We start from the raw sequence: 16,644 nt of genomic DNA on the forward strand, positions 1-16,644 counted from the left end.
ATTTGAACTAATGGTAAGATAAAAGTAACAATACTGTTTACATCAGGACATTATTATCTCACGCTTAAAGTCATGGGGGAGTTATTGCCCTTTATTTAAAAATACTTATAAAAGCACCTGTTACTTCATGTTCATTTTCTTCAACAATGCATCTGTGACATTGAATACACTTTCTGTGACTGCTTCTTGTTTTCTTTGAAGAAAGAAATGTTGAATATGAAAAGAAATGAAAACTGCAGATTATGTGCCCATACAAAGTGGAAGGCATTCAGTGCATTGGAATGTACATGTATACATATCTGGAAAACTTTCATTGACTGTAACTTTATCATCTATCATGTAATTTTAAAGTAATTTGCCACAAATGATAACTATTGAGGGTCAGTGTTTACAGTCATCACATGTGTTATTAGCTCTAATGTCAGGTGAGAAGACATCAGCAGTAATTTCTTAGAATGTATGAGACCTGCATATGTATTTAAGTCAAACTTGTGTGTGTGTGTTTTAAACAAACTTATGCACAAAGATCTGGAATGTTTTTGTTATTCATGAATGCCTTGAGCAGTTTGTACCCATTTGTCAGGGTTACATGGAAGTTGTGAAGTTTTATTTATGAATGGAAAGAAAATAAGAATGTAACAGTTTGAAAAACGGTAGACATTTTATCTAGGATCAATGTAGACAAGGAGCTAGAAAAGGTGGATGAAGATGACAAGAAGAAGAAGGAGAGGACATTTGTGGGCAATAAGGAAGTAATTAATCTGGAGGACACATTGGACCCTACAGGGCTCACAGAGGCAGAGAAGCTGGTGAAGGCAAACAGAGAAAAAGACAAGGGCAATGAGGTAAGAGCCATGTATCATGAACATTTAACCCATTACCACTTAGATACGTATTTTCACACATTTGTAGTCTCTTAGAAAGTTAAATTTCTTAAAAGGCCTTTTTGACTAGATACAAGTTTTAAAGATTTCAGTTCCAACTCTTAGATACTTAATATGAGCAGCAAACAGCATAAAACCTGAACAGACTACAAGTTACTCGCTGTTCTGGTTATATGCTGTTTGCCCATAGCCATTTTCACTTTGCTTCTGAGTGGGAAATGGTTAACTCCGAAGATGAATTTTAAAGTTTCTACTCACCTGAGCAATGAGAATGATGGTCAGCACATTCTGAAATTTCAGCTGCAGGAATATGTACATGTTCTTCCTCAAACTCAGGGTTGAGTCAGACTTAAAACACATCAAAAAGTTTCTGTTATTGAACATTATGGTAAATTTTATCTCAAAAATTGAGAGAAAAAGTTGAGTCAGACTATTGACTTAAGTATGTACGGTAAGTGTTACTTAGCAAAGGAGAAGTGGAATTAGGATTAGACCAAAAACAGAGAGGTAAACCATAGCATTGAGATAAGAGATAATGGATTTTGGTGAAGGCCAAAAACCAAGAGGTAAACCAGGATTTGGATGAGGGATATGTGAGTTTGGTCTAGACAAAAAAAACAAGAGGTAAATGAAGGCATTGACATAAGGGCTAATGGAGTTGTTTGATACAAAACAATAAAAAGGTATACAAAGGCAATGAGGTTAACGGCAGTTTAGTTTGGTTAAGACCAAAAACCTAGAGGTAAACAAAGACAATTAGATAATGGGTAGTGGTGAAGACCAAAAGATACTTGGCTGTTGTTGTTTTTTAAATAACTCTTATTTTCTTGTGGTAAGTCTTTCTCAATTTTGTGAATGAGACTTTCATTGTATCTGTCTCTATTGAAGTTTCAAGTAGCACTATGAGTAACAATGTTAGCCTCATTCTAGGAAAACTGGGCTTAATGCATGTGCATAGTGTCTGGTAGAATAGCCTGTGCTGTCAGCTCAGGCTAATCAGGGACAACACTTTCTTCCTTGACCAAACTTTTGTTTACAAGAGACTTCCTTTAAACAAAAAGATTCATAAAAGCAGAAAATGTTGTCTCTGATTAGCCTGTGCTGCGCAGGCTAATTCCAGATGACACTTGTGGCTCATGCCTTTATCCCAGTGTTTCCAGAACGTGGCTCATATAGTGTGTATGTTTTTGCAGGCGTTCCGGTCCAATGACTTCAAGGAGGCTGTGACGTACTACTGCAGAAGTATCTGCCTGCTCCCCACTGCTGCTTCATACAACAACAGGGCTCTTGCACGTATGCTGTTTATATGCTTTCAAAATGACTAATGACAAGAGTGTTTTTTTTCTTGTTTTCAAGGGAAGATAACAACACTTTTTTGCTTATATTTTCTTTATTCCCCTTATTAGAGCTTATTTACTTATTAATAAATTATGCATTTATATATGACTCTAATAACTCTAAGCTTTTGGACACTTGTAATAACAATGATTTGTGTCTGAAATTTTAGATACAAACAATATTTAAAAAATACAGGTGTCCATAAATTTAGAGAAAAAAAGATACAGGTGTTAGTTAGAGATGCTGTAATTAAACTATCGCATGGACGATCAGATAAGGGTATGCTATGTACATCAATTGTTTCAACAAGTAATACATCATGCTTGTAAAATACCACTCCGTACAGTATAAATTACTTTAAGAATTGCTTCATTTTAAGCTGTTGGCTAAAACCAATACATAGTTATTTACCAAATTACGCAAATGGTTGATCGCCTTAAAGCATTTGTCTGCTAGGTTTTATTACCTTGATCTGGTTGTAAAAAATGATCAAAGTGTCCCCAGATAACCGCAACCGTGCAAATTTCTGGTATAATAGCATCGATAAATAAACTGTCTGAAAATTTAGAGATATTTATTATGGACGAAAACCTGTATGTCTGAAAATTTAGAGTCCCAAAAAGTAATTAATTTTGCTAAAAACGTGGATATCAAATAAGTTAGATTGTCCATGAACTAAGACTAATTACGGTCACATATACCTTAAAAGTATTACTTGATCTATTTATTGGTTCATACGTTTGACATTTCAAAATTAACAGCTCAGAAATGGGGAAAACGATGGAAGCTTGGCAACTTACAATGTCATTATGTCTGAGAATCCTAAATTTTATAGTTAAGTACATTTTTCTTAAACTTCGATTTTGGATACAGGATAATATAACAAAAAATAGGACATATGCAAGGAAAGAACAGTTAATCAAATTGTCGTATTACAGTTAAAATGTTTAGCATTTCTTTGTTTATATTTGCAGACTTGAAACTGTCACAGTGGCATGAGGCAATATCGGATGTGAATACTGTGTTGAAAATGGAACCAGACAATGTTAAAGGTAGGAACCAGACAATGTTAAAGGTTGGAACCAGACCATGTTAAATGTAGGAACCAGACAATTTTTAAGGTAGGAACCAGACAATTTTAAAGGTAGGAACCAGACAATATTAAATGTAGGAACCAGACAATGTTAAAGAAAGGAACCAGACAATGTTGAAGGTAGGAATCAGACAATGTTAATGGTAAGGACCAAACAATGTTAAAGGTAGGAACCAGACAATGTTAAAAGTAGGAACCAGACAATGTTAAAGGTAGGAATCAGACAGTGTTAAATGTCGGAACCAGACAATGTAAACAGTAGGAAAAAGACAATGTTAAAGGTAGGCCATTGTTACTGTATTAAGGCTTGTTACCAAACTTAATAAGTAAATCCTAAATCCAAACCAGACAAAAATAAAACCAGAGCTTTGTAACAGACAAATTGGACCTCCATGACTAGGTTTATGTTGTCCATTAAAAAACAAAATCTTCCTCAACCTTCTGTCAGTAGTTTTGAGTTATTGCAAGAAGCAGATTTTAGTACTCAATTGTTTCTCTAACCATGCCAACCATAATTTCATACATGCCATAAATTTTCATACCAATTCCGGGACATTGAGCTCAATTTTCCGGGACTTTTGTCGATTTTCCCGGACATGTTTACATATAGCGATATATATAGACATATATGCATTTTTGATACGCATTTTTTCACATCGTAAATTGCTAAGTTCGAAAGACATTGTAAATTGCTAAGTTCTAAAGACTATCTAAAATACACAAGATCTATTAACGTCAAATTAAACATTACTACTTCCGTTACTAGATAGAAGCCACGTGCTTTTCGTGTGAAAAAAGAGCACCAAATTAGTTTTGTGTACCTGTCACATATCTGCAGGAAACGCGTGGGCGTATTCACGGCCGCATAAAAACTTCGTAGCGCATTTGTTACTATTTAAAGATTTGATGAAATAACATCTAATCGGGCGTTTTTTTCCCACTGAACGCGCGTAAATCGCCTGACGTGAAGTTAATTTTTTTACACAACACAAAATACACCCACACTTTCCACTCGACGTTCTACATGTCTGCATGACTTTCGCGCGCTTTTTATTGACAAAGGATAAAATACTGTTTATTTGATGCTAGAATTTGTTAATGTCGCGTAAGCATTAAAATTCGGAAGCGTGTTTCGGATTGCAAGTTGAATAATGCTCATTTGAGAATCGAATGAAACATTTACAGTTGTGCGTAATTAATTCATCAAACTGCCATAAAATCACACGCTTATGAAAATTATGTCACTCGTCGTCTGCATGACTTACTGCAGGTGCTCTGCTTACGAGTGTTGTCGCTCATTCAAAGCGTGCGCCAACAAAGTGCCATCAAATCAGTATATTAAAGCCAATTAACAACCACATTAAACAAAGCCGCCTTTTGGGTTTGACAGCCAACATGAGACAATCGATATGATAACAGGACCCTTGTTAATTGATCGATTTTGACACTTAGCCTAGTAACCTCTTCAGGTAGGTATTGCCATGGAGACTCTGCGGATTAGTGGGAACGCAGTGATTCGAGGTGTAGTTCAGCCTAAAATAAGGTACATGAATATATGGATTTTGTAAAATCCGGGACATTTGACAGATTTTCGGGACTGTGGGACATGTTCTTCATTTCCAGGACAATCCCGGGCAATCTGGGACGTATGGCATGTATGCATAATTTTGAACTATGGAACAATTTACTGAAATAATATTCACATTCACAATACGGCCCTCTATTCACATACCAAAATAAATAAGCCTATTACTTAAGCAGGATCCATTATTTCTAGCAATGACCATTTTGTCTGACAACAAAATACATGAATATTCCCCATATGGCACTGTACCCACTTCCTGAGTTTCATTTACCTAGCTTTAGTACTTTTTGACTTATTGCAGGAACCAGATTGTTTGGACGGACTAACGGACAAACAGGCAGACTTAACTGAAATAGATATGCATATTCCCTATAGGGGGTCCCTAGGACAACATGTTTCGCAAATGTTCTATGTCCAGTTTTTCTAGAATGCAGCTCAGTTGGTGTCTGAGAAAGTCTTAGATCCCTCAAATGATCTTTGATTAGATGTCATCAATTCATTTACTGTCCACTCTGACTATACCACTGTTCTATACATTTACACACGTATAACATCATCAAGGTACATTAAATAATGTAACCTGTATATCATGTTCAGCCCTTATGAGACGTGGCACAGCCTACAAAGGCCTGAAGATGTTTGAAAAGGCCAGGCAAGACCTGGAGATTGTAGTCAGCAAAGAACCAAATAACAAAAAGGCACAGGTAATTCTCTTATATACATAATTTTGCATAATTTTGTTAAAAAATGTGTGGTCATTTGTGCTGCATATCCTGGTATTTTACCAAAATGTTTTAAGAGCTGTTAAAATTTTTATGTCCCCCACAATAGTAGTGGGGGACATATTGTTTTTGCCCTGTCTGTTGGTCTGTCTGTTGGTCTGTTTGCGCCAACTTTAACATTTTGCAATAACTTTTGCTATATTAAAGATAGCAACTTCATATTTGGCATGCATGTGTATCTCATGAAGCTGCACATTTTGAGTGGTGAAAGGTCAAGGTCATCCTTCAAGGTCAGAGGTCAAATATATGTGGCCAAAATCGCTCATTTTATGAAGACTTTTGCAATATTGAAGATAGCAACTTGATATTTGGCATGCATGTGTATCTCATGGAGCTGCACATTTTGAGTGGTGAAAGGTCAAGGTCATCCTTCAAGGTCAGAGGTCAAATATATGTGGCCCAAATCGCTTATTTTATGAATACTTTTGCAATATTGAAGATAGCACCTTGATATTTGGCATGCATGTGCATCTCATGGAGCTGCACATTTTGAGTGGTGAAAGGTCAAGGTCAAGGTCATCCTTCAAGGTCAGAGGTCAAATATATGTGGCCCAAATCGCTTATTTTATGAATACTTTTGCAATATTGAAGATAGCAACTTGATATTTGGCATGCATGCGTATCTCATGGAGCTGCACATTTTGAGTGGTTCAAGGTCAAGGTCATCCTTCACAAGGTCAAGGTCATCCTACAAGGTCAAACATCATATAGGGGGACATTGTGTTTCACAAACACATCTTGTTATTTGAAAAAAAGGCATCCCATTTGAACTTACGTCACCAATTCAATTGGCATGTTGGATGTATTTTTCAAAATATTCTCCTATGTCGTTAAATTTGTTTTGGCAAGATCTGTTTTATTTTTGTTATGATAACTTAAATAATAGATGTAAAGTTGTAAGGTGATTATCATATGCCATCAAATTTATGAATAATGTAATAATGGTTGTCTAAAGTGTGACATAATTGAAATTTAAGGAGGCATTAGCAGAAATAACCAAAGCAAAAGAAGAGAAGAAGAAAACAGGCAGAAGAATGCAGATTGAAGAAGTTGATGAAGCCGAGGATCAAGAAAAATATACTTCCAAGGGAGTTAATCAATCCCAAAAGGGAGAGAATCATATTGGAAAGGGAGATCACTTGACAAATGCTGGAAATGTCAATGGTCTTAATGAAGCTAAGAAGCCTGCTAGAAGAATGAAAATTGAAGAAGTTGAGGATGACGATGATAAGAACAATGAAATTGAAAATCATGGAGAGAGGAACAAACTGAATGGAAATGCAGAAACTAGGTTTGAGTGCACAGAATATACAATCGCAAACAATAACAGTCAAAGAGCAAAAGATATATGGAATGAAGATGAAGTGACTAAAAGTAATGACAATGCAATTACCGGAGTTCCAATTGTAGAACAAGAGTTGGTAGCTAGTGATATGGCGATAAATAAATCAAACAGTGCACATCAGATGGCAAATGGTTCAGTTGAAATGACAAATGGTGAACAAAAGACTGAAAGCAATCAGAGAAGTGGTTCTCCTGTTGAAATAAAACCAGATATAAATATGTCAGAGACTTTTGACAGTGAGTCAAAAGAGAACAAGGATTCAGTATTAGCGGATAATGGGGTGAATGATGATGACAGCAAAACTCCAGAAGTTCAGTCTGATAAAACAGAAGACAATGATGTGGATGAATTTGCAGATAATGAAGGTGTTGAGAATGATAAAAAGGCAAAGCCAGAGCCAGTAGTTCAGCATGTGAAGCGTCCTGTGTTCTACATGACAGATTATCCACTGGACTGCCTGAATCTGAAGGAAGAAGCCACCACCCTGTTCAGGAGCGGTCAATATGGGGACGCTGCTAAGGTGTACGGAAACATTATTGACATTTTAGAAAAAGGTATTGGTCAGTATTTGAGCGACCTTCTGGGCGAACTGAGCTTTATACATGTGTGTAAAGTTTTAGTAACAGATTAGCCTGTGCATTGTGCACAGGCTAGTGAGGGATGACACTTTCTGTCTACATTTGATTTTTGTTTTGAAGAGAATTCCATTAAAAATAAAATCCATACAAGCAGAAATTTGTGTCCCTCATTAGCCATTGTGTACTGCAAAGGCTTATTTGGGATGACGCTTTACGCACATGCATTATGCTCAGTTTACCCAGAATCCCACTTGTTTGATACATGTTTGGTTTGAAAATTTCTGTTCTCTTGCAAAAGTCTGTCTTACCCCAGACAAAGCCTGTAAAACTTACTGCTGGCGAGGATAGTTTGCTCTAATTGTAGTTATTGAATAAAATCTACAATAATTGTATACAAATCTATCATGGTCACAAAGTGATGTTTCAAAACCAAGCAGCCAACAGAATATTGTATCTGCACCAAATTTGATTTTATAAAGAATGATCTTTACCTTACGTTACACATAGCTCGTGTTTAAATGGCTTCACATGTAAAGCATCTTAAAATCTTATACAAGTGGGATGATGTTATATAAGAGTCACTTTGTCAGTTTGTACTTTGGTTGATCAGTCTGTCCATATAAGTTTATGGAGTGAAACTTTCACAATTGATAAGTCAGGTATGTGACAACTTTCTAGTTAAGGTTGCTTTAGAAGGGTCAAACATGATTTACAAACAGCTCCTATTAGCCCTTTCTCATTTAGAAGCAACATGAAAATGGCTATGTGCAACCAGCATAAAACCAGAACAGCCTGCGAGTAACTTTCAGTCTGTTCAGGTTTTAATCTGTTTGCTGCTCATCAGTATCTTCAGGTTGGAAATGAACCCTTTAAAACTTGAATCTAGTAAGAAAGGTCTCTAATTTAATTTGATTTTCTAAGGGACTTAAAACATGTCAAAGTGTCTGAGTGGTCAGGGGTCAAAATGGTGTCAAATTCACTGCTCAAAACTTATAGTTATTCCTTGCCCATGTCCCCAGCACCAGACCAGCAGGTGAACCTGTCCCTGATGTACAGCAACCGCGCTGCATGTCACCTGAAGACAGGGGACCTCCCCGCCACTGTACGGGACTGCACCACCTCCCTTGATATCATACCCCATATGGTGAAACCCCTTGTCAGGAGGGCCAGTGCGTATGAGCATCTAGAGAGGTAGGTAGGCTCAGCTCACATGGTGAAATGCCTGTGCTTAAAGTGTTGTCCCAGATTAGCCTGTGCAGTCCACACAGGCTAATCATGGACCTCACTTTTCGTCTGTTTTTTTCTTTAGACAAAAATGTAATAACAGCAAAGTTTAGTCCTTGATTAGCCTGTGCTTTCTGCACAGGCTAATCTGGGACAACACTTTACACTTAAGAATTAAGCTCAGTTCTTATGTGAGATAAGATGGCCTTGTTTTGCTGTTACCTTGAGTGAACACAATGTTTTTGGTTTGCATGTAAATTAAGTTTTGACTAGAAAGTGATGTCATAATTAAGGGAAGAACCACATGGAAGGAAAATTACCCCCCCCCCCCCCCCCCTCCCCCTCTCTGGCTTTATGTATGAGAGGAACTCTTACTGTTGGACAGACCAAGTAATAGTTAGACTGGCTTAGTTCACTCTGCTTTTCTGTTTATGCATGGTTGTTTTTCGCTTTTTCAAACATAAGAAGTTTATCACATCATGCAATGATTGACCAATAAAATATTAATGGATGTTTTGCCAGAAAATACACCCCCACATGCTACATATGAGTTGTTTTTTGTGAAAACTGGGCATAATGTATGTGCATAAAGTGTCATCCCAGATTAGCCTGTGCAGTTCACACAGGCTTATCAGGGACAACAATTTCCGCTTTTATGACATTTTTCGTTGAAATGAAGTCCTTTCTTAGCAAAAATCCAATTTAGGCGGAAAGTGTCGTCCCTGATTAGCCTGTGCGGACTGCACAGGCTAATATGGGATGACACTTTACGCACATGCATTATGCCCAGTTTTCACAGAACACGACTCATTTTGACATTGTATGTTGTGCTTAACTGGACCTATATGTATTTCATGTTGCAGGTATAAGCTAGCCTACAGAGACTATCGCCATGTGTTGTTGCTGGACAGTCGGGTAGAGCAGGCTCATCTTGGAACTAAAAGGTCTGTCAGTAGGCAGGACTCTGAAATGGTTGGGATTGTAGCATTCATTATTGTTTACTGATAGTGATTGGTATAGAAACATTATAAAATCTCTCGGTCTTTAAAACTTGATTTACAGAGATTTTTATGAGACAATTATTTAACTTTTAGAATGACCATCTTTTTTATCAAATAACATTGTCACTCATAAGACCTGCAATAGCCATGAATTATTTGAACAACAATTTGTGCCTTTTTGAAATTTTCTGTAGAATTTCAATAAATTTCATGAAATGGAAGGCAAATATAGCATAATGATCATCACTATATAAGAATATCTAGTAGCAAGAATATTAAGTGACAAGAATATCTTTAACAAACCTTTAACAATTTTGTTAGCCAATAATTTGCAACAATCTAAATAAAAAAAAACCAGGAATGTGTGACTTACACATGAGTGATCTTATTACAGTTATGGTAATGATTGTTTCAGATGTCAGGGCTATTTGACTGAAAAAGATGGACCTCACTGGAGGGCAAACGTTGAGCTACCAAAAGTGAATCCTACAGAAATACCTGACATAGTAGGTCTAGATGGAAAGTCTACCTCACAGATGGTTTATCCATCACTTACTCCCAGCCAATCAGATCAGGACTTTGCCAGCACTGCTCAGCTATTGGCTAGCTCTCAAACATCCAGCCACCAATCAGATTCCAGTTTAGAAATAAACAGCAAATCAGATGTGAGCTCAGAAACAAATAGCCAATCAAATGCAACCACAGGTTCTGGTGACAGCAGGGATGCCCAAAAGGAAGTTCAAAAACTGTCAACTCAGGAGTTGTTTGAGAAGCTGAAAGCAGAAGGAAATGAATTAGTGAAACAGGTAATGTTATTTTTAGCTCGGCTGTTTTCGAAGAAAACCCGAGGTATTGTCATAGCCAGCTCGTCCGCCGTCCGCGTCGTGCTAAAACCTTAGCATTTGCTCTAAAATCAAAGGGCTTCCATCTACAACTTTAAAACTTCATATGTAGCTGCACCTTAATGAGTTCTACACGCCACTCCCATTTTTGGGTCACTAGGTCAAAGGTCAAGGTCACTGTGACCTCTTAAAAAAAATAAAATCTGACAAGCTTTCATTTAGTAAAAAATGCATCTGCAGCCGAACGTTGGCACCCATTATGCGGTGCTATTGTACAGTTTTACATTCGTGGATCTGTCAGCTGAGAAATCTAAGGAAATTAATGTTCCACAAATAAAAAACATTTTACAGTATGTATCTTTACATTTACAGAACTTGTTTATGTTGGCTCTTAAGAATGTAATTCTTTATTATGAAAGTCACATTTTACAAATCATAGTGGAAGCAATCTGGCAGATAGTATATATGAGATGGCTGCAAAAACTGCCTTTTTTTTGTGCATTTTATTTGTGCGTGCAATGATAGATAGTGCAAGGTCAAGTGTAAATTGTAGTGACATGCATGGATTCCTCCAATCTTGTTCAGAGGGAAAAAAAATTTACAATTTGAAAGAAAATAACAAGCAAACACCAATCAGCTTTGCACATGCCCTGATAGCAGACATCTGGTTTTCTAAGGATATTATACACTGCAGTTCCATTATATCGCGATTGACGGGGTCCAAAGATCGCGATCGCGATATATCAGGAGCGCGATATAAATCCAGACATGTATGACTTAGTTGTTAAGCAGTTGATGTGCTGTTATTGTGTCAAATTTCATCGGTGTTTTCATTTTATGTACGGCGCTGCTTTATCTTTGTAACGTAATAATTGCAAACCAATTTTACATGTACTTTTGTACAACAACAACAAAATATTTATTTGTATAAAAGTAATATCGTAATTAAAGTTTTGATTACCGTGGAAATTGTTATGCCATTATTAATTTTTATTTTCAGGTATGATCAGCGTAATATACACCTACATTTGTGCAGTGTATAAAAGATATACACCTACATTTGTGTAGTGTAGAAACCTAGATTTACGCTACTTTCCTAGTTATTATTTTCACGTGTTAAAAAGCGATATGGCACGTAATGCGCTTAAACAAATTATCGTTGCATTAATTACGCACAATGTTAATGTTTCGTTTGATTCTCAAATGAGCTTTACTAAATTTGTAATCCGAAACACGCTTCCGAATTTAAATGCTAATGCGACATTAACAAAATCTAGCGTCAAATAAACAGTGCTAAAATATCCTTTGTCTCCATAAAAAGCGCGTGAAAATTATGCAGACAAGTAGAACGTCGCATGGAAAGTGAGGGTGTATTTTGTGTTGTATAAAAACATGAACATCACGTCAAGCGATTTACGCGTGTTCAGTGGGAAAAAAGGCCCCGATTAGACGTTATTTCATCACATTTTTAAATAGTAACAAATGCCAAAATGTATTTGATATTTAGAATAATTGCGAATGTGTGTGTGTACTGAGCACTTTTATCGTAAATATTTACCATAGTTTGCTTTAAAACTGGAATATACGGGATTATTGGGTAATGATGAGCGATATCAACTATATAATATAAACAAAATGAAACGACTGTATATACGCATAGTCAAACAATAGTTATAATAAGCTGATAATTAACAAAACGACAATTAAGTGTTGATTATTGATGTGGCTTCAAACCGCTAATTGTCTCAGCTAAAATATAATAGCAAAAACAACAAACTGACATTATTATCGAGAATGAGACACTAATAACTCAAGTGCTGCAAACAACTCAATCAGTGTTAAAACAACACTGTCACTTACGGTCTGTTTTCACGCTTCACTGCGTGTCAAGTATAAGCCGCAAAATAACGGGTGATCAATTTCTAGCCAGAACCGGTTGTTATCGCAGTTTGCATATTGTCAGATTATAACTTGTCAACGAATTTTTTATTTTAATGTGTTTTTGTGATCGTTCTTGCCGGATTTTTTGGGAGCCATAGCCGACTCGCGATATTATGGACAGCGCGATATAACGGATTGCGATGTAACGGAGTTGTAGTGTATTGTTTTGGCAACATATCTTTTTTGTTCTCACATTAGCAATATGCTTATGTATTTATTTTATCCCACTTTTACAGCGAAATCGGTTGATTAAAGCCCCGTTTATTAAATTTCATCTATAATCAACGGCAAGGCTATAATCAATGGCACGAAATGACGTCATCAACTGCCGAACCGGGACTACTTTTTCCCACGCACCTCGTCACCTGTGTTTGCCAAGTGCATCAATAATAAAAACAATCTCAAATGTTTGTCAATCTTAATGACCTTAAAACAAAGGAAAGTAGCAAAAAAACATGTTTTTTTGTCATTTATTTTTATTAAAACCTCAAGTATTAGGTAAATTTAACACTATGCAAATAGGTTCTGTTGTTGTTGCTCCCCTTTGAAGAAGTCAGTGCGAGTTGCTCCCCTTTGACCGTAGAAAACAATCGTCTGGACCAAGAAATCCTGTGTTAATTTACAAGCTGTACTCGGATATGCATCCATCTGATTTTTCTTCAAAGCATCTTTTCTACCTGGCAATACGCACAAATGACTCTGCATCCCGGTGATTCTTGCGTCAACAATTGGGTGTCAACAAGTTAGGTCAGATGCTGAAGGCCATGGCAAAAGACTCCGGCTTTCTCAAGCACAAGAGAATAACGAACCACTCAGTTCGCAAATTCCTGGTCCAAAAATTTCGAAATACAAATATCCACCCACTGAAGCCATGGCAATAACAGGGCACAAAAATGTCCAGTCCTTAACCAATTATTCCAACATATCTGTTGAACAGCTGCAAAAGTGTTCATTCTTGCTCAGTCCAGTAAATGTAACAATCCAACAGTTCCTCTTGTACACCTTCACGCACCGAAACTATGGCCGAAATGCAGCCTAGACAACCACTGTCTACCGTCGAACAAGTTGATCTTGATGTTCGCCCCACCCAGTCACTTCACGGTTCACCAGCGTTCGAACAACTTTGCCTCACAATTCTTTGGTGCCACTTTCAACATTCAAAATGTTAATGTATATAATTAGCTTAAATCCAAGTAATCTTTGTTATTTCGTCACGAAATAACCACATATTATAACAAAGAAGCAAATAATGTGCACCTCGTGATCGACTCGATAGTTTGATATCGAAAGTGAATTGTGTGTGGTGTTAGGCTACGTTGTAAACAAATGTAGTTCCTTGTATATAACAACTTAATGTCATATTGATATCATGAAACTTAAAGATTTGCAATTCAATATGATTAAAATTGTAATTAATAACACTCGACACTTTGTTACAGAACGATATTCTGATTTAAAAAAATGATTATTTGATCAGCGGTTATTTTTGGAACGCGTAGTAATACACTGACCTTGGTTACACTACAGTCATTATCAAAGTACGACAAACACTCGTGAAAACTTATTTTGTTTAAATAAAAAAAGTTTACTGAATAAAAAGTGGGATAAATAGAATAATAGGTCAGTGTTGATTATAGATCAGGTTTATCATGCTCGGCACGAAAACGAAAAAGCACTCGCCAAGGCTCGTGCTTTTTGTTTTCTAAGCCTCGCATGATAAACCTGATCTATAATCAACACTAACCTATTATTCTCTATATAATGCCCAATAAGTACAAATCTTTCAAACATCATTTTAAGTGTAAAGAATGCTTGATCAAAACAAGTTTTTCAAACATTTATATCTTACCATTTAAAATTAGCCTGGCTGCCAAACATCAGAGCTTAATTCATATGAGTAAAGTTTCCTCTTATTTTTAATACAAAAATCCAGTTTAGACAGAAACACCCGTGTGTGTTTTTCCAGTATGGGAATGGGGCCAGGTCCTTTTGAATTGGAGAATGTGCAGCGTTTTGGACTCAAATTGCGAATTAGTGTTGTTGCTGTTTTTCCTAAAAAATGCTTCAAATGGATAATAGAAGTGTTGTCAGTATTATTTTTTATGCCCTCAGTAGGGTGGCTTATAGCAGTTGAACTGTCCGTCTGTCTGTCTGTCTGTCTGTCTGTCCGTCAGTCTGTCCGTTCATCCGAATGCATGTGTATCTCATGGAGCTGCACATTTTGAGTGGTAAAAGGTAAAAGGATAAGATCAAGGTCATCCTTCAAGGTCAAATGTCAAATATATGGCTTCAAAGCGGTGCAGTAGAGGGCATTGTGTTTCTGACAAACACATCTCTTGTTTACTAAAGTTGAATGGCTGGGATGAACAAAATAGTAAAACCTAAAAAAAATAATCCTTCAATTGTGAATATTAAGGTCCCATTTGGGAAAAATATCTACTTTTTATACTTTTTTAACGGGCGGCGTCCACAGCAGTGTCCGCTCTCTAGTTCAAATAGTTTTCATCCAATCTTCACCAAACTTGGTCAGAAGTTGTGTTTAGACAATATCTAGGTCAAATTCGAATATGGGTCATGCCGGGTAAAAAACTAGGTCACGGGGTCACTTAGTGCATTTCAAGGATTAAGCATGGTGTCCGCTCTCTAATTGAAGTAGTTTTCACCCGATCTTCACCAAATTTGGTCAGAAGTTGTGTCTAGATGATATGTAGGTCAAGTTTAAATATGGTTCATGCCGGGTCAAAAACTAGGTCACGAGGTTTCTAAGTGCATTTCAAGCATTTAGCATGGTGTCCGCTCTCTAATTGAAGTAGTTTTCATCTGATCTTCACCTAATTTGGTCAGAAGTTGTGTCTAGATGATATGTAGGTCAAGTTCGAATATGGGTCATGCAGGGTCAAAAACGAGGTCACGAGGTCACATAGTGCATTTCAAGCATTTAGCATGGTGTCTGCTCTCTAATTGAAGTAGTTTTTATCTGATCTTCACCAAATTTAGTCAGATGTTACATCTAAATGATATATAGGTCAAGTTCAAATATCGGTCATGCCAGGTCAATAACTAGGTCTCGAGGTCACTTAGTGCATTTCAAGCATTGAGCATGGCGTCCAAAACCTTTGAACGGGCGTATCTTGTGACAGTTTGGCACTCTTGTTTACATTAGGAATGGGGCTGAATACTGGACCCAATTTTAAACATATAAAAAACACTGGAAAGTGTCGTCCCTGATTAGTCTGTGCATACTGCAAATGCTAGTCTGAGATAATACTTTATGTTGGTTACAGGGCATGTTCAAGGAGGCTATAGTCCTGTACACGCAATGTGATGAGACCCTGCCCAACCAGACAGTCGTCTACACCAACAGGGCCCTCTGCTACATCAGGAACAACCAGGTACAGCAATTTGGCACAGCTTGCAGAATGCCTTGTTTATAAAATAAATATAGTGAAATCTGTTCATTTTGTAATGGGCAGTTGAGCCCAGTTGGTTGGTAGACTGCTGGATTTTAAATCTGAGGATTGCGGTTTTGATTCTCTTGTTTTATCATAATCATTTAATGAAAATATTACATACCTGATATTGCTATTGATCATAGGCTTTGATGGCTCAATCAAGGTTATGCTCTCATATGGATTTAAATCTTATTATGAGCCTTGTTTTGTGAAAACTGGGCTTAATGCATATATGTAAATTGTCATCACAGATTAGCCTGTGCAGTCTTCACAGCCTTATCAAGGGTGGCACTTTCCCCTTGTGTAGTATTTTTAATTTAAAGGAAGTATTTCTTGAGAGAAAGTTTTATCCCAGGCTAATCTGGTACAACACTCTACCAACATGCATTAAGCCCTATTTTCCTAGAACAAGGCTCATCAGAATTTGAATGTCAGCATTAATCTCAGATTTTGTACCTTGTGTTGTAGGCCAAAGAGGCAGAGGGGGACTGTACAAGGGCGTTGGCACTGGAAAAGGACAATGTTAAGGCCCTGTTCAGACGAGCGCAGGCTAGAAAGGTACACATTTCATTCTGCACA

General features: G+C 36.9%; 1 protein-coding gene across 1 annotated transcript in view; it reads left to right on the top strand.

The window, feature by feature from the left end:
- LOC127855425 (sperm-associated antigen 1-like) overlaps positions 1-16,644 on the top strand; it is a 37,635-nt gene that overhangs the window by 4,461 nt on the left and 16,530 nt on the right. Inside the window, exons 7-16 of the mRNA XM_052390969.1 lie at positions 671-845; positions 2,078-2,177; positions 3,197-3,274; positions 5,498-5,604; positions 6,660-7,581; positions 8,625-8,796; positions 9,693-9,773; positions 10,246-10,636; positions 15,898-16,005; positions 16,534-16,623. Of these exons, the coding sequence (XP_052246929.1) occupies positions 671-845; positions 2,078-2,177; positions 3,197-3,274; positions 5,498-5,604; positions 6,660-7,581; positions 8,625-8,796; positions 9,693-9,773; positions 10,246-10,636; positions 15,898-16,005; positions 16,534-16,623 (2,224 nt within the window). The remainder of the gene's footprint in view (positions 1-670; positions 846-2,077; positions 2,178-3,196; positions 3,275-5,497; positions 5,605-6,659; positions 7,582-8,624; positions 8,797-9,692; positions 9,774-10,245; positions 10,637-15,897; positions 16,006-16,533; positions 16,624-16,644) is intronic.

The sequence above is a fragment of the Dreissena polymorpha genome, chromosome 13 (genome assembly GCF_020536995.1).
Source record: "Dreissena polymorpha isolate Duluth1 chromosome 13, UMN_Dpol_1.0, whole genome shotgun sequence".
Classification (NCBI taxonomy): Eukaryota; Metazoa; Mollusca; class Bivalvia; order Myida; family Dreissenidae; genus Dreissena; species Dreissena polymorpha.